Raw genomic sequence first — 23,821 nt, 5'->3', positions numbered from 1 at the left:
CACTCCATACTGGACCTTCTTGTTTTAGGGGTATAGTGGTGTAGCCATGTTTCATCACACACAAAACTGTGGATTCATGTGTCATTCCGAAGGAGGTCTTGTACTCTGAAATAGTGCTAATTCTGAGACGATGAGTGCCTGACTTTCATGAAAGAATTTGTACCACTTATTTATTTTAGGTTTTGTAAGTGTATGAGTACCGAACTGTGTACAAAATCTACTCTAGATTCTGCAGGTTTAACATCTTCATGTGATAAAAAATGAATAAATGTACATTGCAGTTGCTGTTCACTCCTTTTATAAATGAGTGAAGTTACTCTAGAAAGAACTGTACAGTTTTAGTGTGCACCTAAACACTCTAGCCAAATGCGCACCGTTGCTACATTAACAAGCATTAAGAATATATCATGCCAATTTAAAAAGTCTCATTCATATTTAGTCCACCATTGTATATATATTGACCTACAGTATGCATTAGAGAAAAGGATGAGACTATATTAGAATGCAGGGCTGTGAAATAAGTACCTGAGGAGTAGAATTCTTGTGGCAAGATTGGATGTGGGGTAACAAAAGAAAATTAGTGAAGGAGGTGTGGGATATAAGGAGACATGGAGCAGCATTTGTTTTCAGCAAACTCTGCTGACACCTGGAAATTCTTCTTGATAATATTATCAACTTTGGAATACTCCAGGGTTTTTTTTTTTTTTTCTTTTAAATAAAATGGGTGAACTTACTGAATCGATAACTTAACACTGCATTAACATTTCTAACTTAATCAGAAACTACATTGCTGGGCTGAATAGCTCAAGTTGTATAGCACTCACCTTCTGAGCCCAACTAGCCAGGTTCAGTCCTGATTGAGTCCAGTGGTATTTGAAGGTGTTCAAAACATAAAAATATAATTAGTGGGCTATAAAACAACTATTATTATTATTATTATTATTATTATTATTATTATTATTATTATTATTATTATTATTATTATTAACTACATTGTCTATTCTTCTTAACTTGGAGGATTTCCTGATCAGATTATATAAGCACTGGTATTCCCCATGGTGCAACAGCCCAAAAGGGTCATGGCCTACCTAGCGACCGCTGTTCAGCCCAAAGGCCTGCCTATTACGAGGTGTCGGGTGGTCAGGAAGACAAATCCTCTCAGCCGTTTTTTTTCTTTTTTCTTTCTAGACCGGGTATAAGCACTAGTACTCATCAATAATCTTAGCTCAACTTTGACGTATTACTCATTATTTTCACTAGTAACTGGTTCTGTATGTGTTGTTTGTTCATTTTATCTCATGATTCCTCCCCCTGCTAAAGGTAGGATTGGTTATGTAAGTTTCTAAATACAGTCACTGATTGCATAATGCATCATATATATGCAGGTAATTTATTACAGAGAGTTGCTCTTTAACACTTGGTCTGATTTTTTTATGTGTAGCATGCACCACAGAGTATTCTAATCTTTGTTGAAAATTAAGTTGGACTCGACCAGTAATCTGATGTTGGAATGACCGTGCTTTATATTGTTAAATTTGTTCATGAATTATTCTCTTGCTTTTAGTAGTGAAAACCTACAACCTGTTTTCCAGTCATTGACCGGGTCAGGCATGGAATGAATGATGCGTATATAGGCTGTTAGTACGATGGGGTCGCCACTCCCAAAGTGATTTATTAATGAATGATAGATGCTATGAAATGATATTGGCGAGTGTTGCTGGAATGAAAGATGACAGGGAAAACCGGAGTACCCGGAGAAAAACCTGTCCCACCTCCGCTTTGTCCAGCACAAATCTCACATGGAGTGACCGGGATTTGAACCACGGTATCCAGCGGTGAGAGGCCGACGCGCTGCCGTCTGAGCCACGGAGGCTCTTGCTTTTAGTAGTATCGTGTATAATTTTGTCACATTAAGGTTGGCTGTTGTGAACAGTTTCCATAAGTATTATGCAACATCCTTTCCTAATAAACATGTTAACTATATTATATTATTGTTGTCAGAAAGTGATCATGCTTATTTGGAAGAGCAAGAATATTTAACTTGTCCAGGTCACCTTTCAGATATTATGGACTGGTGGGTGTGTTAATTATGACAACCTTGCCCACATGAGTGCAAAGTCCTGTAGGAGAAAATGTCATATCATGCTTCATGTTTATCATTTGATAAGCTGTGTAAAGTTCATTGTAAAGTATTGATGTGATAAGTATTTACTATGTTTCTTGTTTTGTAGAGATAACGCTTTTAATGGTTACTGTGAGGGATAAGTATAATCACGAGGACATTTCCCTTCTTGATAACATTTAATTTTCAAAGATTGCCAAAAAAAGAATGCAACAAACTTACATCTGGAAGAGTGTCACACTTGTCGCTTATTCTGTACAGCACGCTGAAGCTTTTTCAAGGTCGTGCAGTACACAGCTGAGTTTATTGCTGTCCCTCGTAGCATGAAGTCTATTAACAGGCCACTATGTCTGTCCTAAAACACAGTGGCCATAATTTTGTATGTTAACATTGGCTTTCACTTTGTTTGGAGATGACGTGTGTTGCCGGTTCATTGATTGCTGCTTCAATTCGGGAGTCAAATGCGAAACCTATGTTTCATCCTGTGACAATATGGTCCAAACTTTGATCTCATTCCTCACTATATCGTGACAGAAACATCAGAGCACAAACCATTCTCATGGTTTTGCATTCCTCAATAAGCAGTCTGGGAACTCACCGTGTGCACAGTTTTCTGAACTGCAAGGTGTCAGAAACTATAGTGTATAGCACTGACCTTGAAACTTCTAGAAATTGCAGTGACAAAGTGGAAATCATCCGTTGTCCAGATGGAGATATAGGAAGGTCCACCTTTTCTATATCTTTATGTATGGAGTTGACCCTCATCCCATGATCTTAATAAAATGTAATTAAAGCCCAACAGCCTCTGCCTCCTTCGTCAACAGCTTCATCTTCTCTTCCATGTCTCCGAACTTTTGAGCCAGTAGGCAGATATCATCTACAAAATCAAGATATTCTGGCCAGTCTTCCAGCCCCACTGAATTCTCCTTTTTCAACCTCTATTCTCTCTCCTAATCACACTATCCAACACAAGTAGGAAGAGTGAAGGAAAAAGAATACAGCCTTGTTGAACCCCAGGTGTCACATCTGTTGGCTCAGTAAGCTCCCCAACATGCAGAACCTGACATTTTTAACCTTTATAAGGTTTAGGATATTTCCTGGTTTACCATATCCTCAAGTGTTCTATTGAGAGAGTCTAAGGACTTCTTAAAATCGATGTCATATAGATGGCGTTTGCCATTCTGTACTCTGTTTCAAAATAATTCTTAGTATTTATGAGGTCGACACTACCTTGATGCTTGCAGAAGCTGACCTGTCGTACATCCGTTATTATAAAATGTTCCTTGCAAGCACCTTGTTAGGTACTGACAAAAATGTAATTCTCCTCCAATTATCACAATTGGTAATATCCCCTTTCTTTGGTATCTTAACAATCCAACCTTTCTTCCATTCAGTTGAGGATCCCACCAGCGTTGGTGCAGACGGACTGAACAAACAAAAACATCATAAATCCCATTTCTCAACGAGTGTTGATGCAAATCCTCCTGATCAACATAGGACAGAGAAGAAAAAAGAATATTATCTAGAGAAAATTCAAGCTTTGCATTGGGTTCTTGAAAATATTGCTAAGTGTGGAATAACCTATGTTATGTTACACTATTGTGGTTAGAAAATACGGTACAGGATGTTTTGCTCTTTACACCGCCTGACCACTGAGTGAGCTGGCCTGCGGTTAGGTTTGTATAGCTGTGAGCTTGCATTCAGCAGATGGCGAGTTTGAATCCCACAGTCCGTAGTTCTGAAGATGGTTTTCCATGTTTTGCCATTTTTATGCCAGGCAAATGCTGGGGCTGTACCTTAATTAAGGCTATGGCAGCTACCTTCCCATTCCTAGCCTTTCCCATCCTTGCGTCACCGAAAACCTTCGATGTGTTAGTGCGACGTTAAACCACTAGCAAAGAAAAAACAAAAATAAACATCTGACCAGAGAAGCTTCATAGCATCTTTAAATAGCATGAGCAATTTCTTTGGTAGAACTTTTCACTTGTTACAAGAAATTGACATTTTAACAAGTATTTTTGGGAAATGCTTCATGCCTGTTATGAGTATCTGAACTATATTTTTCGTCTATAGATTGAATTAGAAATTTCAAAATGTAATCTGTTATTACAAAAAGGTTGTATTACTAGCTCGGTCCAGAAAGCCAAGAAAAACGGCCGATAGGATTCGTCATGCTCACCACATGACGCCTCGTAATCTGCAGGCCTTTGAACTGAGCAGCGGTCACTTGGTAGGCCAAGGTCCTTCAAGGACTGTAGTGCTATGGGGTTTGGGGCTTGGTTTTTGTATTACTAGCTGCTCCAATTGGGAATGTCAATGTGTAGAAAGAGGGAAAGAAGCATACTAAGCAGTTTTTCTTCCCAGCACATATAGTAATATTTAATGTGCCTAATCAGTACATCAGTTGGAGAAATATGTTTTAAAGTCTGTATTTAAATGGATATTAAACTTGCAGTCATAAGCTATGGAATCTTGAATTATACAGGGAATACTACTGGGTTGTAATTTAATGGGTGCTCGCAAAAAAAACAGGCTAAACAACATTTTGTCAGAACAGAAATTAATCAACTTTAGCAAATGTAAAGAATATTTTTTTCATTATTTTATCTTGGTGTAGTACCTTTAAATTATTATCAATTTCTGTGTCAAATGAAATGAGAGTTTTTATTAAAATACTGGAGTGAATGGGTAGTTTTAGTATGTGAAACATTATTTCTCACCCACAGCCACAGAAATAAGGTTTGCTAACCTACATGTACAGCAATACCATGCAATACCTGCATAAAGATCTGTTAGTTCGATTTTGCAATAACAAAATCAGCCTAAATAAAAATGGCATGAAATTGAAAGTTTTGTATCTCACTACACAGGATTCCCTCATGTTAGCCATGCTCACAGAACAGAGTTTGAACCTTCTCCAATAGATGGCAGCACATACTCATTTTTAAAAAATGTTGGTTAGCCTGTTTTTGCGACCACCCATTCCGTTGTTCATTATGTTTGTATGGATAGTCTAAATATTTATAAAGGAGTTTAAATTTTTTTTAAACTGAACTGCGAAAGTCATATTAACCTATATTGATTAATCAGAAATAAAAGTTAATATTCAAACAGTCAATCAGTAATATTTATCACATATGACCTATGTATACATGTTTCACCCTGTTTGAAAGCTGCTTCAGTGCATTAGATTCTTTGGATCAACACAATAAATATTTCAGTGTTAATTAACATATACATTGACATAGTGCATTGCACATAAAACACTTTACTATGAGAAGTTACCGGTATTCAAATTGAAATTATTTAAAGCAGATTAAAAACATGACATTGAAGGACTGTTGTATACTTTCATGTCCTTTATGCTCATGTAAGAAAGTGAAATATATATACCGTATGTAGAGGAAATAGATGGAGAACAGCAGCTTACTGTATAAAAACACTTGGGCAGATTGCACACACAAAAAAAGACATGGATCCAATTTTTTTGGCAGTCATCAGTGGAGGATTTACCTTTAGATGATCAGTCTAAAATTACATATATAAATATTGCATATGTTCGCATAACTTCATGAGGTTTCTTTCAGAAATGTATTATTGAAGATTCAAATCTGTTATCAGTAGAGCCCGGATTTCCATGCAAATGCATGTGTTAAAATTAGCTGGTTACACTTCTCAAACTTTGCAGATATTCGTTTTATGGCTCAACGATTCTAAATAACCGTTTTTTTTCCATGCATGTTTTGGCCTTTTTAGGAGAAAATTCATGCATAACGCATATTTTGAAAATTTTGGATTTAATATTGCATAATATGACTTTCCTTCTGACTTGGGAGCATGTCTATTACTGAGAGACGCAGAGAATATATTCCTGGCATCCTATGTTACAACCAAAGTTAGTATATACGGTAGAGGTCCTAAAATCAATATTAAACAACCATTTTGTTATCTGTTGCTTGAGTAAACATTGACGTAAGCCGGAAGTCCCCACGTCAATATCTGTAATTGTTAGGGACCTTAAATTGTGCATTACTCATCGACGTCTGTGTTAGACGAACAAAACAAAACTCTTATCACACTTCTGTGACACCACGTAACTGAGATAGCAGCTTACAAACCTTGGTTTTGCACTGAACCCTCTTCTGTTGTAATTCTGGAATTTCCTACCCAGAAACTCTCACTCGTCACGCGTCTTTGTTGTCGCAGCAGGCAGTCGTTACCAGTTATTGAGGACATTCAAAAGTATCTGCAATCATCACACGGAGAAGTAGCTGTGGCAGCTAGAGAGATCCTTCAAATCCTGACTTTGAATTCGTCAAACTTATATAAGAAATATTGTGGTGAAAATGCAAAAGATGTACCATTTGACCTCACTTTGCCCCAAACGTCTTCACTTATGCATGCACTTGTCGCTTCTTGTGACATAGAAAGATCATTTTCTCTGTGTAGACATGTGCTGACAGATAAACTTGTGAGCTTAAATCAAGACAATTTGGAGAAATTATGGTAGTACTTGTACAGTGTTTCAAAAGGAACTGACCGAGCTCGATAGCTGCAGTCGCTTAAGTGCGGCTAGTATCCAGTATTCGGGAGATAGTAGGTTCGAACCCCACTGTCGGCAGCCCTGAAAATGGTTTTCCGTGGTTTCCCATTTTCGCACCAGGCAAATGCTGGGGCTGTACCTTAAGGCCACGGCCGCTTTCTTCCCACTCTTAGCCCTTTCCTGTCCCATCGTCGCCGTAAGACCTATCTGTGTTGGTGCGACGTAAAAGAACTAGCAAAAAAAAAAAAAAAAAAAAAGGAACTGAATTTTGATGGTGCATATTTTCCAGTTTATTGCACATGTTTTGCCATATGATAGTGCATGAATGCATGCATATTTTAAGATTTGATAGTGCATGGAAATCCGGGCTCTAGTTATCAGTATATGCAGTTTGAAATAAGTTGGAAGATTGCACACGCCCTCCATTGTATGGTTAAGTTCAGATATGAAGGCATAAGCATTGATTCCTTATGTTACTTATGTTTGAGAAATGTTTTGTATCAGTGGTGTTGGAATATATTACATTCTGTGTTCTCTTTATAGCAAACTCCTGTTCTCATTGCTGGAAGCAAAGAGCAGCAGAAGAAGTATCTAGGCCGATTGATCGAAGAACCTCTTGTGGCTGTAAGTATGTATCTGTTATCAGCAATACTTGCAGCATGTGTTTTTGAGAAAGAAGGCTACTTATTCTTGCCTTATTGGGTTAAGGTTCCTGGATTGAATCCCATCAAAATCACTTTGTAGTAATAAATGCTTAAATGTGGAAGACTCATGATGCAAGATGTTTAAAAACTCCTTTGAGGACATTCCAGCATTTTGCAAATTCCATAGCTGTTTAAGAGCTGTTAAATGTAGTATACCCATAGGCTTTACAAGAACTAGAACATCTGATGTGTGTTGTTGCAGATATATGTTTGAAACTTGGAATATTTGGTGAAAAAACCCACATTTTACATAATACTCTTGAGTTGTTGAGGTTGCTAGTCTTCTCTTTTTGTTTGATTTGGCATATGAGCTTTGTTTTGAAATTAAATCTGTGTCCTATGCAGCTTGTTATAAAATAATTCTTTAATTCTGTGACTCCAGTTAGTGCAATATAGTTTATATGAAACAGAAATATTTCAGGCCTTTTCATACATTATTTTATTTTAAGGCATACTGTGTTACTGAACCTGGTGCGGGTTCAGATGTAAATGGTGTCAAGACCAGAGCAGAGAAAAAAGGAGACGAATACATCATCAATGGTCAGAAGATGTGGATCACCAATGGAGGAGTGGCTAACTGGTTAGTAGTATAGTAGATATTTGTAAAGTTTATGGTTAGTCAGGTAGTCATATCTTAGTTGGTTCATAATATATCCATGAACCATTGTTTACCATCTGTTCAGAGGATTCATTTTCCACAATACGTTCTGTCTTGCTAATAGTCTTGAAGTTATTTGGGGTGTGAATTAGTTATCCAACCATCCACCTGTCATATCCATTGTTGCCAAGGACTTAAGAAACACTACATTATGTGACTTATACTCTTCTTTTGTTGATTATTATTATTATTATTATTATTATTATTATTATTATTTCTTTTTTCTTAATCTGTCATTGTTTCCTTCCTATTCATATTCCTTATTTTTGGGGTTCAAAATAGGCTTTTCAATAAAGATAATTGTAAACCCCCCCCCTTTTACAGAAGAAGCACATAATACAAGGTACATATAAAACAAGCAATGATTTAATAATCCAAAATAACAAACCTGAATGAATGTCAGTCGATGACACACCCGGAAAAACATTTTAAATTTCAACCACATAGCTACGCAGGATAACCAACATGACAACTAGAGAAAGGATGTATGGGAAGCAGACCAGGAAACCCTACAAATGACGAGATCTTACGTGACGTTGTAGGGAAAGAAACATGAGAATATTAACCCTTTTGTCTGACTTTACTGAACATATAGAATTTAAACAAGATATAAAGAACACCAATTAAAAGGATAACATCAATTCAGAAGAAGGTTAAATCGAACCACTAGGTTCCTATCAGTGTTTCTTCAGAAAAGTGAATATTTACACAAAATTACAATTACATTTAAATAAGTGAGCATAATTTCGATGTTGAAATTTACAGTGAAAATTTAACGGGGAATATGACATAATTACAAACATCTTACAAGGCAATCTAAAAATGTTACAAGGAAAGGAAACAATGGAAATTAAATTTAGCGCAGAGGCCTATAGAGGGGCAGTCCTCTCCTAATACACATCAGTGAGGAACTCATACCTCAACAGGTGTACACTAAATTGACGCGGAACTACTGGAGGCAACTCGGAAGAAAAAAATTAAAGTTTATATTTACACAAAAGGTTAATAAAATGAATTGCCTCCAAAACAAAAGATATACCAAGCTGACGCACTTTTCAAAATCAAAACGGTGAAAACCAGGGTCTAAGGTAAACTCCAAACAAATGAATTTACATTTTCATTTAATACTTGAGAAAAGAAAACATGCTAACCCCGAGATGACTGGAGCCGCTGAGCAGGCCACCTTACGAGGTGCGTCCGATTGTTAAGACGTACGAAAACCAAAGACGCTGAACAAAGCCTTGCTCCTGCTGAGGAGCCAAAAGTCCGGAAATGTGGGAAATACTCAAACAGCCAATCAGGAAAGCTACCTATGATTCGACCCGAAGTTTCACCAATACAAATCAGTGTTATTTTCGCCAGTGGCATTACAGCACCATATATGGTAATGTGGGTAATATATTCTAGAGGTTTTGATTGCGAAACTCGGCGATTTCGTGATCGAAGTCTCCACGTGGCAACTACAGGGTGATACAAAATATGGGTTACAACAAACATATTACTGGAGATCTCCAATATCAATGTCTTCCAATACTCATAATGATGATTAAATATCAACAGTTCAGTCTTTCCTGTAAGTCCTGAAAATTCTTTAAATCACAAAATTTCACCAGAAATAAAACACACAAAAATTGACAAATTTTCAGCAAAAAAAAAATCTTCAATTGAATTCTTCAAAAATATCTTTCAATGACGGTTTCATGACAAATTCTCAGTATTAAATGATTCCACCGATTCTATCAACTCACAACCGGCGACAATGATGGTTAAATTTTTTATATTTTTTAAAACCAACTTGAAGTACCACATACAGGGCGAGTTGGCCGTGCAGTTAGGGGCGCACTGCTGTGAGCTTGCATCCAGGAGATAGTGGGTTCGAACCCCACTGTCGGCTGCCCTGAAGATGGTTTTCCGTGGTTTCCCATTTTCACACCAGGCAAAGGCTGTGGCTGTACCTTAATTAAGGCCACTGCCATTGCCTTCCCACTCCTAGCCCTTTCCTATCCTATCATCATCATAAGACCTATCTGTGTCGGTGCGGCATAAAGCCAGTTGTAAAAAAAAGAAATATCTCATGTTGTTTTCTCCAATGAAATGAAAACTAATAGAGTAACTAAATGTTACACAATTTCATACCTGCCATCTCTCCCGATTTAGGCAGGAGACTCCCGTTTTCCACGGTTTTCCCCGTAGGGATGGGACAAATGGTTACTTTCCATTATCATGTTCCTGCGAATCTGTTACACTGTAGTATTACGTTGGGGTATTAGGATATAAAAGTTACATAATACAACTGGCATGTCAGCTTTTGGGAGGATCAGCACTATACCTGCTGAAAAACAGCACCTAACCACACTTTACTAAGTACGTAAATAGGAGTATTACCGTATTTACTCGCATAACACTACTCCCATTGCACATAATTTCTCCCTCTAGATTTCTAGGACATAGTTTTTGAATCTTATCATTCTCGCATTTTTTGCATGCTACGTAATTTCCCCTATCATCTTAGTAAGAAATTGAACACCTTTTGCACCTAGCAAACCTGTTTCCTGGATTTCAAGCATCTATAAATACCTCTGCAGATGGAAAAGTTCAAGGCCGTTAACAATCCCTTCCAATTACCTGCTATCCTGGCCTGCCTACAGGTGGGAGCAGAAATATGGAAACAAACAGCTGCATTCAGTCTCTTATAGCAGCAAGTGAGTTTTAAAGTGACATGCAAAATGGGATGTTTAAACTTAATTGTTTATTTTGCAGAAAGTAATAGAATCATGTGTGCAGGAAGACACTTTGGTGTAGAACCAAAATTAATTCACTGTTGGTAGGCTCGAAAAGAATTAAAGAAAACTAAATCAACGTGTCAGTTGTTTCATGGCCCAAGGTGTGGAAAATTTCCCTAAGGTCAAGAAAGAAGTGTTCGACTATGTAGAGTAACTGAGAAATGACAGCATTACTGTATTGTATGAAAATGATGCAGATGAAAGCAAAGGAAGTAGCAAAAAACATGGCATTACAAGTGGGCAATTTAAGGAAAGCGTGGGATGTGCTGTTCGTTTTATGTGGACATGTATGTAGTCTGTGAAGATGAACCATGCTGGCTCAGTGTCTGCGGACAAACTAAACAAATTTCGTAAGTTCATCATCAAACTTAGATCAGAAAATGATTTTCTTCTTTCTCAAATTGAAAATATGGACCGAACTCCCCTTTATTTTGATATGCTGTGAAGAATGAAGGGTGCGTTCAGCGTATTAATTAAAACAACAGTTGTGGAGAAATTATAGTGTACAGTCATGTTGGCAGTTACGGTAAGCGGTCAATAGCTACCATCCTTTGTTGTTTTCAAAAGAAAAATTTTGCTGAAATGCAATCTTCCAGCTGACATTGTTGTTTCTAGTGCAGGAACAGGGATGGATGTCAGCTGATGTAATGAAAGACTGGCTGAAAGTTCCTGGAACTTTACTCGATAAAATGTCTATGCTTGTTCTGGACAGTTTCTGTGGCCATGTAGTTGAGCCCATTAAAAATGAGATGTCGCATCTCAACACCGTTCCCATTATAACACCAGGTGAACTAACATCCATGTTACGGTCACTAGACATCTTGGTGAATAAACCATTCAAAGGTCCTCTCCACCGTTTTTATGCAGAATGGATGCCATCTGGTTCCTTCCAAATGACAAAAAGGGGCACCATTAAGAGACCTAGCATTGAACAGTTGTGATCTTGGATTCTTCGAGCTTGAAATCTGATCGCAGGAGACATTGTTAAAATGGCATAATGGTGTATACAATATCAGTTTCATTATGTATTGGCATTAACTCAACCAAGGTTGAAAGAAGAATCCCACCTTCCAATACTTTGTCTCTATAGCTGGTTCATGAAAATACAAATCAATGGTAGTGCCAATTTATTAGACCAAATCAACAGTTTAGACCCTTCTGTAAAATTTACACTAGAGACTGAAAATAATAACAAACTTAATTTTTTTGATCTGACTGTTGAAAGGAAAACTGGAAATCTGTCTCACGATTTTCAGGAAGCCAACTCAAACTCCAAATACTATACAAAAAGATTCACACCACCCTGAAGCACATAAAAGAAGTTCATTTCTAAGCATGCTGAATAGAGCCTATGATATCACTTTATCTAAGAATGACTTTCAGAAAGAAATCAATTTCGTATACAGAATAGCAATAAGTAATGGGTACACTAAAAACTACATTGATAGATTGATAAATGAAATAAGAAGTAAACCTCAAACACAGTTTAAAAGTTTAACAAGAAAAACTTTGGTACATTTACGTACAATAACGGAAATGTATACCATATTACAAACATTTTCAAGAGACTCAATTTTCACATAGCTTTGCACACAAATAATAATAATAATCAACAAGTACTGTTCATCACTGTAGCACCTTTCGAGTGCGTACACAACAACAACAACAACAATAATAATAATAATAATAAAACTAATAAATAAGGAAAATAGAAAATCTCACTGTTGCGACGATTTCACATCTAAGCTTGGAAATGTTTACCAATACGCAAAATTGAACCATACGCAAGGGAAACAAATTATAGGCCTAACAAACAACAACTAAGGAAGGATTGTGGAACGTGTTGGAGCCCTATTGAGGTCCGCAGGAAGGTATGACATTATGGGGAAGAAAAGGTTCGCGATCATCCACCTTGAACTCACCTATATTAAAATTAACAAATCAAACATACAAGAACAAAATTCATAAATACCAGAGCAGCTGATACTTAACTCACAAACCAAGGATGTTTAAATAGACTTTAACAAAAGAAACAGATCCACTAAACCAAAACTAAGACATAATCAGGATACTTACGTAAATTTGTAAAACACGAGGTGTAACATTATGCAGAATTACAATAACAAAATGCAGGTGACTGTCTGTCGTAAACAGTCACTCAGAGAATTGAAAATAGTGACGACGGGAATCTACGGCGAACTCAGACGCGTTGAATTTAAAACATAGAAAGTTACTTTAAATGAGAAAATACCGAAACACTAGAAGGAATTAAATAAAATGAACATGATAGAAAAACATAGAAATAGCACTTACCAAGGAAGACAGGAGTTCGCGAGGGGAGCCCTCGAGCGCGAACGCTCCCGAGGTTGGTCAGATGGAAAAGACGTGGCCGAATCGCATTGCGCATGTGAAGCCGGCAGAAGGTCGGAAATGGACAAATCACAGTCAACGAATAGGACACCGAATTCCTCTAGATTCCCATTTTTTGCCAATTGGAAAGATCGTTATTCTGACCAATCCAATAGGGATGTATAGAACTAGCACCGATAGAGCGCACTGCTGTTGTACTGGGTAAGCGCAATGCGCTCTTCATTTGTCTCCAGTGTACTCATGTAGCTAAATATCCACGAATTTAAATTGTTTAAATTTTTATTTTCGTTATTATGCCAAGCTATTGCAGTGTTCCTGTTTGCAAAAATCAGGGAAGCCCTTAAACTGATTAGGCATTTCAATAACAACGACCGAATTTATGCATTTGTATTTAAAGGTGAGAGGGCAAGATTAAAACCGGGCGCTGTTCCATAGCTTTTTCCGTGGACCACGAACACAACAAAAACAAGGAAGAGGCCATACACCAGAAAATTGCCGGATTACCACGATAAGCCTACAATATCGGAGTATGCAGAAATCGCCTCCTTTGAAGTACGGGAAGAAATCGTGAATATACCCGAAGAAGTGAATGTAACATTTGTGACTCCCATTTTCGAAGACATCAGCACACAAACCAATACTACAGGTAATTTGGTTGTTCAGCAAACAATGCGTAATCGTGATGCCATATTGCTTTATACAGGGTTTGCAGACGTCGAGCATTGTAATTTGGTGTTTGCTGTTCTGGGAGAAAACAGATACAATTTACAGTTATTCCCTCTTGAAACCAGACTGTGTTTTCTTCTTGACAGTTATGAAGCTAAGGACCAACAAATCTGACAAGGAACTAGGCCTTAACTTCGGAATCCATGAAACTACTGTTGGGAGAATATTTAATGATTGGATTAATTTCATGTACTGCCAATTTAAAGAGTTGAACATTTGGCCTGATAGAGAAAATGTCCTTGAAAACAGCCCTCTTGCTTTTAGACAGAAATACCCCTAGACTAGAGTTATAACTGGTGCAACTGAGATTATAATAGCAAAACTTGTTCCAAGGGCAAACATTCCACTTTCGTAGGGCTAACTGGCCTCAACCGTTTGGTTGGGGGATGCTGAAAAATTTATAAATTTTGGCTGCATGTTTCTGAACACTGAATAATACCAGTCTTGGGGAAGTACTCTAATGCATAGTTTACAGCAGCAATATGCTTACAACATGCCTTGCGGCCTGTTCCAGCAAAACGTTCACGTTCCCATCCTGTATTGTCACCAGGTACTCCTAAAATAAGCTTCACATTATAGGTCTTATGTTTTGTGTACTCGGATTTCACAGCAGTGCATTTTAGAATTTCACCCGATTGAAATTAACCTTTTATAAACAAAACAAACTTTTCACTGAAATAACACAATGATTTGTAGTTGGAAACAGGTGCTCCATCTACTTCTGATTTTCTAAGTACAAAATAATCCATCAAATGCAAATTTGTGATAGTGATCTTCACCTTATGGCTGATGGTCAAATATTCAAAGGAATCGGCACTAGGAAACTCAAGAAATTCACATGCCCTTGGTGGTGGACAAAGCTGTATCTGCAGTTTCATGTAAGCCATCAACCTTAAAAAAGTACATGAATCGAAGTCTATAAGCAAGGGGAGCAAGTGCGAATTTAAATCTCTATGATTTAATTCTTTTGGAGGTATACTTATATATTTATCAATGTACAATACTCAAGTAATTGTAATCTTTAGGAAAAGGCTTGCTGACTCCTATTCATTATTTGGATAATAAAGCGTGTTAGAATTTTCTAATTACCACTGTACTAATTCTTCCTTCCTCCCGCTAGTTTTAGCGTCTCTGATCCGTAGCTCATTTTGCAGCTGTTTAACGCTTAAACGTTGAAAATCGTCCAAAATATACTAGGGAATATACCTATACAATTAACATAGTCTTGGAGTAAAATTAGAGAAGATACAATCGACTTTAGCTCAAAAAACTCAGTCACATTCTATACATTACTCGCAGCTGACTGGGAGAAACAAGACGATCACCTTGCGCTTACCAGGTAATACACGAGCGCTATCTGGCGCGAACTTTCTTTGCCTATATCCCTATTGCATGACCATATATGGTCATTTCCTAACCCGCTGATGCAAGAGGAATTGCATCACCCATCTCTCCACGTGCCGCACCTACTGATCTAAAAGTTATGTACCACATGCGTTTCACCAAAGCACAATATTATTTTTGACATACAGAATATACAATGATAATACCTTCAGTAATTCTTGATACAAAATAATAAAAAAATAATTTTCAATAAATTCTTTAAGTTACATTAAAACATCCAGAATGTATTTCCTTCACACTCCTTGAAATTAATTTAAATGATACACAATTAAATGAAATTTAAATACAAGATCACTTAATAGCGCTTGCAACGTTCAAATATTCAAAAGTTCATAAGCCCCAAATGTTATTCGTGAGGTTTCCCTAAATTGTATAAAAGAAATATTGCAAACATATTCAAATTAACATTTTCTTCCAGTTACATGAAAAATTCCTGCAGAGTCCAGAGTCCATATTTCTTCATTTTCCACAATACTAATTTTTTTCAACGATTAAAATGAAGTTCGGCTGTCCTCTCTTGATGACACACCGGTGAGTCACCATAGTGTTGCGAGAAATAACAGATTTTTAAATTCGGGGATATATAGGCTCAAATGCACAGATTGTAATACTTCTTATATCGGGCAAATAGGAAGGAATTTTTCAGTAAGATATCAAGAACATATCAATGTAGAGAACTACAATAGATATTCAACAATGAGCTTACATATGACCGAACATAATGATAGTTTCGCTACAATAGAAAAACACTTGACCATCCTCTGCTCTCTGAATAAAGGCAAATTAATGAACATCCTGGAAAGCATTCATATTGAGATTGACCAAAAGGAAAATCCTAATCTGAATGCAAATGAGATTGCTGAAAACATAAATATACTATTGGAAGAAGTTCTGGATTTATGAAGGAACTTTTTCAAAAAGGGGTCTAGATAAACATTCGTACATCTCCCTCCCATCGGTTTCACTCCCTATGACATCGCCCACACTTTCCCGTCCGTTTTATAGGGTGTCCAACCGTATAGAAAACCAGGGAAACCAGGAAATATCAGGGAATTTGATAAATAATGGGAAAACCAGGAAATGTCAGGGAATTCAGAAAAAAATCTGGAAATTATTTCTTCTGGCAGATAAAATTGACATACCGTATTTATCCGTGTAATAGAAGCACATTTTTCAGTTTTTATAACATTAATCTAGGCCATGTCTTTTATGCCAGAAATATATTGTAAAGAAAAGTTAATAAACATTTTTTTTAAACGAGTGTGATCTCAAATGTGTAGTTACCGATAGCATCAATAGCTATATGATCAATCGATTGATCGATCAAATTTTCTATTTAATATTAAAAAGCCGGGCTGAGTGGCTCAGACGGTTGAGGCGCTGGCCTTCTGACCCCAACTTAGCAGGTTCGATCCTGGCTCAGTCCGGTGGTATTTGAAGGTGCTCAAATACGTCAACCTCGTGTCGGTAGATTTACTGGCACGTAAAAACTCCTGCGGGACAAAATCCCGGCACCTCGGCGTCTCCGAAAACCATAAAAGTAGTTAGTGGGACGTAAAGCAAATAACATTATTATTTATTAATATTAAAAACTTTGGTCCATATTGAATAGAGATTAACAAACAATAAAGAAGAGTGCAATTGATCCACCTTTTTCAGTACAAAGTGTGCTGCTAATTTAAAATCACAACATTATTTATTTGGTACCGGTTTCAAAGTCTTGGACGGCATCATCAGCCAAAATTGGGCAGCTAAACAAAGATATACACTTGTTAAATATAAAGTGTGATGATGCTTAAGGAGACAGTCATTCTTAAAATATTTACACAAGTTGAGAACTTGTTGGTCATTTGTAAAACAGAAGGTGAAAAATTATTACGAATATTTAAATAAGTCTTGATCACTTTGTAGAGCTTAAGTCTTAATCAACAAATCTAACCCTTTTGCAAAGTCAGGTGTTTATAGGTTGCGTTGCAAGGACTGCTATAGTTCGTATTGTGCCATTTCACTGTTACCTAAGACACGACCAGAACAAAGATGGAGTCTGAACTGTCAAGAACGACGAATATTTAAACGTCAGACACTGCCACAAGCCAAGATGGTAATATTTTTGTCAAGCGCTCGCAAGAGGATCAAAGCATAGAAGGCAGTGGAAAAAGGAACGAAGTAAGAAGGTTGTTACGAGCGATTATTAAGAAAAAAAATTGGAAAGAAAACTACATTCACTTAACTTGCGTACAAGAGAAGCAACATAGTTGATCGCCAAAGGAAGATATCAGCGTATTAGTATTTCACATTAAAGACAAGAGGAAAGCTTCATTGACGGCTACACTCTACAATATTAGCAAGAAATATTATTTCGCTCCGCAAAATTGAAAGACTCCAAAACTTAATACAGAAGTTGCAACGGTGATACGTCACAATATTCCTTAGACGACGTATTACCCGATACTGTCAATTTTAGACAATTAAAGGATTGGAATTTCGACCGGCATATCAAGAAGGGATATATATAAAACACAATTTACTCATTTTGAGTATAATAATCAATTTCACGTATCTCAGACCGTTAATTATCTCTAACATCAACTCTCCCAAGAAAGACGTTCATTCTACATAAGCAGGCAATAACAGAACATAGCCCTAAGATGACGAAATTGACTAAAATCATATATTACTCTGTTCCAATTGCTCAAGCCATACTCAAGATGTTCTAAGAAGACGGAAGGCAAGACTACCCAGATGAACGCACCGTAGGATAACATTGCCAGCCCCAGGATGACCAGAGACCAGATGAGATGTTCCCGAGCATTCCCAAATACCTAGGGAAACGAGAGGAGATATGTCCGCATGTCCAGTCACCTGGACATGAGTCAACTACAGAGGTTGATGAATAAAGATAAGTGTTTTAAATTCTATGTTCACGTAAGAAAATATCTATTTTTCCTTTTTATTAAAGTGCTAATCTAACTAAGAGGATTGCGATGATGAAATACGAGCAGTGGATTACAAGTTAGGTTAATGGATGTTAGGTAATCTTCAGACCTGAAACGTCAAATCCATATGTAGGAAACAGTCATTCAGTGATAGAAAGCCTTCGTTCGAAATACTGTCAATATATAGTGTGAGAGAAGGTTAGTTCTTTTTAATGTATTGGTGAGTTTTATACGACGTCAGAATGGAAGTTAGGCATGTGTGAGAAGTTATATGACTGCAGAATTGTAAAATAGAGATCGTATATATGAAGTACTTGCCATATAAATAAACTAGCTGATGTACCCGTGCTTTGCTACGGGATTCTCAGAAAGACTGACTTGGTGGTTTTCCTAATTAAATTAAACATAGGTCATTACAAAAACGTCAGTAGGAATGTGGCGATTGAAAGCAATGTTATCATATAAAATACTCGATCAAATGAAAAACCGCACACTTTCTCACTTTCAACGAACAGTACTACGGTGCCAATCTAAGAGTCCAAAGTTCCAGAGCTGGAATAACCAGATCACAGTCTGCCGTGAACACTCCTCTGTCATTATTCCGTTCAATATGCACACTACTCATTCCAATCAGTGCCTCAGAGTAGGGATTGAATAGCTCGAATACTATGATGAACCAGTGTGTTACGTACCAGATATATCAGAAAATGTATGAACCAGAGGAATGACATGCTAAAGAAGAAAGTTACCTTACTCCCCAGCTACTTCCCGCCAATATACAGGCAGGCTGTTACAGTCGGTACGACCAGGCGAGTTGCCCGTGTGGTTAGGGGCGCGCAGCTGTGAGCTTGCATCCAGGAGATAGTGGATTCGAACCCCACTGCCGGCAACCCTGAAGATGGTATTCCGTGGTTTCCCATTTTCATACCAGTCTGTACCTTAAAGCCAAGGCCGCTTCCTTCACACCACTATTCATTTCCTATCCCATCGTCGCCATAAGACCTACCTGTGTCGGTGCGACATCAAGCAAATTAAAAAAACCTCGGTACGCTGCAGTAATCCTATCTATCGGGGAGAGGAAACAGAAGACAAAAAGCACTTCACAACAAACAATGGTCAATTTAATGTTATTGTTGAAAATTTTTATGAGATCTCTATATTGCAGGCCTTCGCATTAGTTTTCTTTCGACTCTGTAATATTAGGGTGTCTTACGTAATTATTTATATCGTGGACTGTAGTTCCATATTCTCAGACTTTACATACCGATTTTCACTAAATTCTGTTTACCCATTTTCTCGTGACTCGGCGCTGATATGGACTTAGTAACAGAAATCCAAATTGATTAATATCTCTGATTATATGCGGTACGGTAACAATGTATAAGACATAAGTGATCGGAAATTTAATAACTTCTTACATAACTACTACTAACTTACGACATAAGTAAAGTTATGTTAGTTATGTAGTATTTATCGATACGACCACTAATAACATAAATAACTTATTTGAGAATTACATTTCAGGCCTTCCCCTAAACTACCATTTCACTCAGTGCAAATAACATTATTGACAGCCTAGATTATAGCGACCTATTCCCCGACTTTGCATACCAATTTTCGTGAAGATACGGCCACTAATAAAATAAATATTTGACAATTAAATTTTAGGCCTTCCCCTAAACTACCATTTTTCTCAACGTGTATAGCCTATATTGTAGCGAATTATTTCCCATCTTTGTCTAGCGATTTTCATTAAGACACGACCACTAATAACAAAAATATTTGAGAATAAAATTTCAGGCCTTCCCCTAAACTACCATTTCACTCAGCGTGATTAAAATAATTTATAGCCTAGATTGTAGCGGTTCATCACCCGACTTTACATTCCGATTTTCATTAAATTCTCTTCAGCCGTTTTCTCGTGATGCGTGTACATACATACAGACAGACAGAAATTACGGAAAAGTAAAAAATGCATTTTCTTGTTACTGTGGACATCACCGATACAGAAATACCATTCTTTTTAAATTCTGAGCAATGTACATACAAAACTCTTATTTTATATATATATATATATATATATATGTGGTAGAATTATTTTTGGAATTATGAAGGAATCAAAGCTATAACTGAATAAGTAAGTTCACGAACCATGATAAAGGTAAGAGATACTGTACGTTGAATTAGAATATGATGAGATACATATGGTAATTTGAAGTGTGATATTTATTAAAATGTGAAGTAATGATTATTTAATGAAGGTGATGATGTGATATTGGTAATTAATGGTGGTAGTAGTTGTTATTCTTTGCGAATGTACCGGTAATCATAGTCATGTTGTTGTGGACATAATGTTCCAGGATGAGTATTAAGAAGTGACTAGTGAACTTATTCTGTTTTCATTTGATTATTTACCCATAAGTAAACACAGAGTAGGTTAGAATACGATCGAAAGGACATCCGTATGTTGACAATTATGCGTAAAATCACCAAATGATTTCTAACAAGGAGGATGAATTTGAACTAGCTAACACCCTCATATATATATCTTCTAATCGTAAGATTCTTCTCATGTGTTAGGTAAACTTTGAAATTATTTCTAAGGCGTTATCTAGTATCACTGATGACTGAATGCAGGTACTGTATATGAGTTACTATTTTTGAGGTAGAGTCTTCGTACAAGGTAGATCATGTAAGCAAAGTAAATATTTTGATGGAATTATGATAATATCCACTTGGTAACATAGTATAATCGCGTGGATACGCACTTGAAGTTATAAGTAAGCTCAAGTTAAAAGAGTAATTTACCTAATATTCTAAATGTGATGTTTAATCATTCTTTTGAGAGCACACATTAATTTAAAAGGGACTTATCGATGTTTATGCAACATAATATGTCAAGAAATATGAACATTAGATGTAATACAACACCTATCAAATGTCATAAATACCCCGAGAATATTTTCCAAGTTACTCTGATTGTGTATTTAAACACAAAGAATTAGAAGGAAGGAAAATTATTTCATTTCTGTAGATCTGCGGAAACATCAGGAAAACACAACAGTTAATTTCAATGTTGTGAGATTTCATGTAGAAAAGTTGTGATTCCAGTGCTGTAAAAAGGTTTAATGCCAGATACAAACCTACGTCCTGTATATTTTAAAACCACCCTCAATCTATGACACTGTATATATTATGTTATATTGTAAATATTACTTTTCCTCTTTAGATGCATCTAATAATCTTTTATTTAATCTAATAAACTTTTACTTAATCTAATATCCTACCTAAGCAATATTTTAATCATCGAATGTTTTAATTATCTAGTATTCTACTTAGTCCATATTTAAGTCAGCGAATATTTTAATTATCTGATGTTTTACTTATTCAACATTTTTTTTTTATCATTTAGTATTTCCAATATCGGACATGTTAACTGCTTAATCACTTAAAATTATCATTACCCAATATTTCTTTGTCACCGGGCGAGTTGGCCGTGCGCGTAGAGGCGCGCGGCTGTGAGCTTGCATCCGGGAGATAGTAGGTTCGAATCCCACTATCGGCAGCCCTGAAGATGGTTTTCCGTGGTTTCCCATTTTCACACCAGGCAAATGCTGGGGCTGTACCTTAATTAAGGCCACGGCCGCTTCCTTCCAACTCCTAGGCCTTTCCTATCCCATCGTCGCCATAAGACCTATCTGTGTCGGTGCGACGTAAAGCCCCTAGCAAAAAAAAAAAAATTTCTTTGTCCAGTACCGTCATTTATTTTAATTTCTTCCTTTTCCAAAAGAGACATTACAGACAAGTTGTTTGTGATTGAGATCTTTTAAGATTGTACTTAGGTAGTTTTTCAAGCATTTTACCTGGACACTTTATTTCTTTCGAGAACTTTAATTTAATTCTATCAAAAGTGAACCTTTAAATAAGGGTATAGCCCACTAGTCTTTACTATTACTCTCAAAGATGAAATCATTATATTCTTTCTATGGAATGAGATGAGTTTGTAATAAAATGTAGTATGTTAAAACATCAACCTTTCTTTCAATGAATTTGTAGAGTAATGACTTAGTCATAAGCACCTGTATTCATGGCAACCTGGTAAACCATAGGGAATTCTAGCTAGTAAGCGAGTAGGAGACGTCCTTCTGCGTGAGTTAGAGATTTCCTCAAGCATAATTCGGTATTCTTTCTTTTCAACCGGAACTCATAGCCCGTAAATGACATATAGCGACAAGTATTATCATAGTTTAACTAGCCTGGATCTTGTGCGTCCTTACCTGGACGCGGGAACGGCGCAGTATATAGGACAAACTGGTAAGAATTTTAAGATTAGGTATGCAGAACATCTTAATGCAATCAGGTATAATAGGTTTTCTGCAATAGTTCAGCACATATATGACTATAACCACAAATTTGATGGAATAGATCATGACTTAGCAATTTGGACACGTTGAGTAAAGGCCCCTTGCTCGATACCACGGAAATCTGCTATATACATTTAGACCAATATTTTAACCCGAATTTGAACTTTAATGACATTTCCGAAAAGCCCAGAATCTTATTTGATATCCTTATTACAGTTTTCAATAGTGTTAAACTTCCCAAAAACAGTTTGTTCTTCCAGATAATACGCAACAAGTTGTCGTGTTATCCTTCCCTGCCACGCCCGCCTGACTCCGCCCCATCCAACACACCTCTTCCCTTCCCTCCTGACCCACCCCTTCCTCTCCTTTAACCTTCTTCCATACTTCCAGCAAGCCCCAGCTCTTTGTTCCTCTCTAGACTCCGTAATACACAACAGGCCAATCGAGGTGAGTCCCTTACTAAAGTTTTAATTTCTTGCGCCCTTTTCCAGTATCTTATTCTAATTTAGTTTTTCTTTTTCATACTTCAAGTCCCGCATTGGATCGAGAACTTTCTGGTTTTATAAAAACTTTAATACCCCTGTCTGTAACAAGATCCACTTGCTTAATTACACAACAACTCAGTACTTCACCTTATGAAGACTGATGTTGCAAGTCACTACTAAGTTTACATATTTTCATCCTATTGTCAACGTTCTACAGAGTAACAACAGTTTACGTCATTTTTTTTAATAGCATTCAAAACTCGTCCCATGGTTAACAACGCCACACTTAAGATTTTAAGCTCTACAAAGTGATCAAGACTTTATAAATATACGGAAATACCGGGCGAGTTGGTCGTGCGTGTAGAGGCTGTGAGCTTGCATCCGGGAGATAGTAGGTTCGAATCCCACTATCGGCAGCCCTGAAAATGGTTTTCCATGGTTTCCCATTTTCACACCAGGCAAATACTGGGGCTGTACCTTAATTAAGGCCACGGCCGTTTCCTTCCAACTCCTAGGCCTTTTCCTATCCCATCGTCGCCATAAGACCTATCTGTGTCGGTGCGACGTAAAGCCCCTAGCAAAAAATATATATATATATATACGGAATAAGTTTTCACCTTCTGTTTTACAATTGACCAACAAGTCCTCAACTTGTGTTAATATTTTAAGAATGATTTTCTCCTTAAGTATCATCACACTTTGTATTTCATCTAACCATTGTTATTT

General features: G+C 36.9%; 1 protein-coding gene across 1 annotated transcript in view; it reads left to right on the top strand.

The window, feature by feature from the left end:
- Nucleotides 1–23,821, top strand: part of Mcad (Medium-chain acyl-CoA dehydrogenase) — a 92,503-nt gene that overhangs the window by 16,868 nt on the left and 51,814 nt on the right. Inside the window, exons 5-6 of the mRNA XM_067148176.2 lie at nt 7,209–7,289; nt 7,819–7,949. Coding sequence (XP_067004277.2) covers nt 7,209–7,289; nt 7,819–7,949 — 212 coding nt within the window. The remainder of the gene's footprint in view (nt 1–7,208; nt 7,290–7,818; nt 7,950–23,821) is intronic.

The sequence above is a fragment of the Anabrus simplex genome, chromosome 5 (genome assembly GCF_040414725.1).
Source record: "Anabrus simplex isolate iqAnaSimp1 chromosome 5, ASM4041472v1, whole genome shotgun sequence".
NCBI lineage: Eukaryota > Metazoa > Arthropoda > Insecta > Orthoptera > Tettigoniidae > Anabrus > Anabrus simplex.
This window is presented reverse-complemented; position numbering and strand designations above follow the sequence as displayed.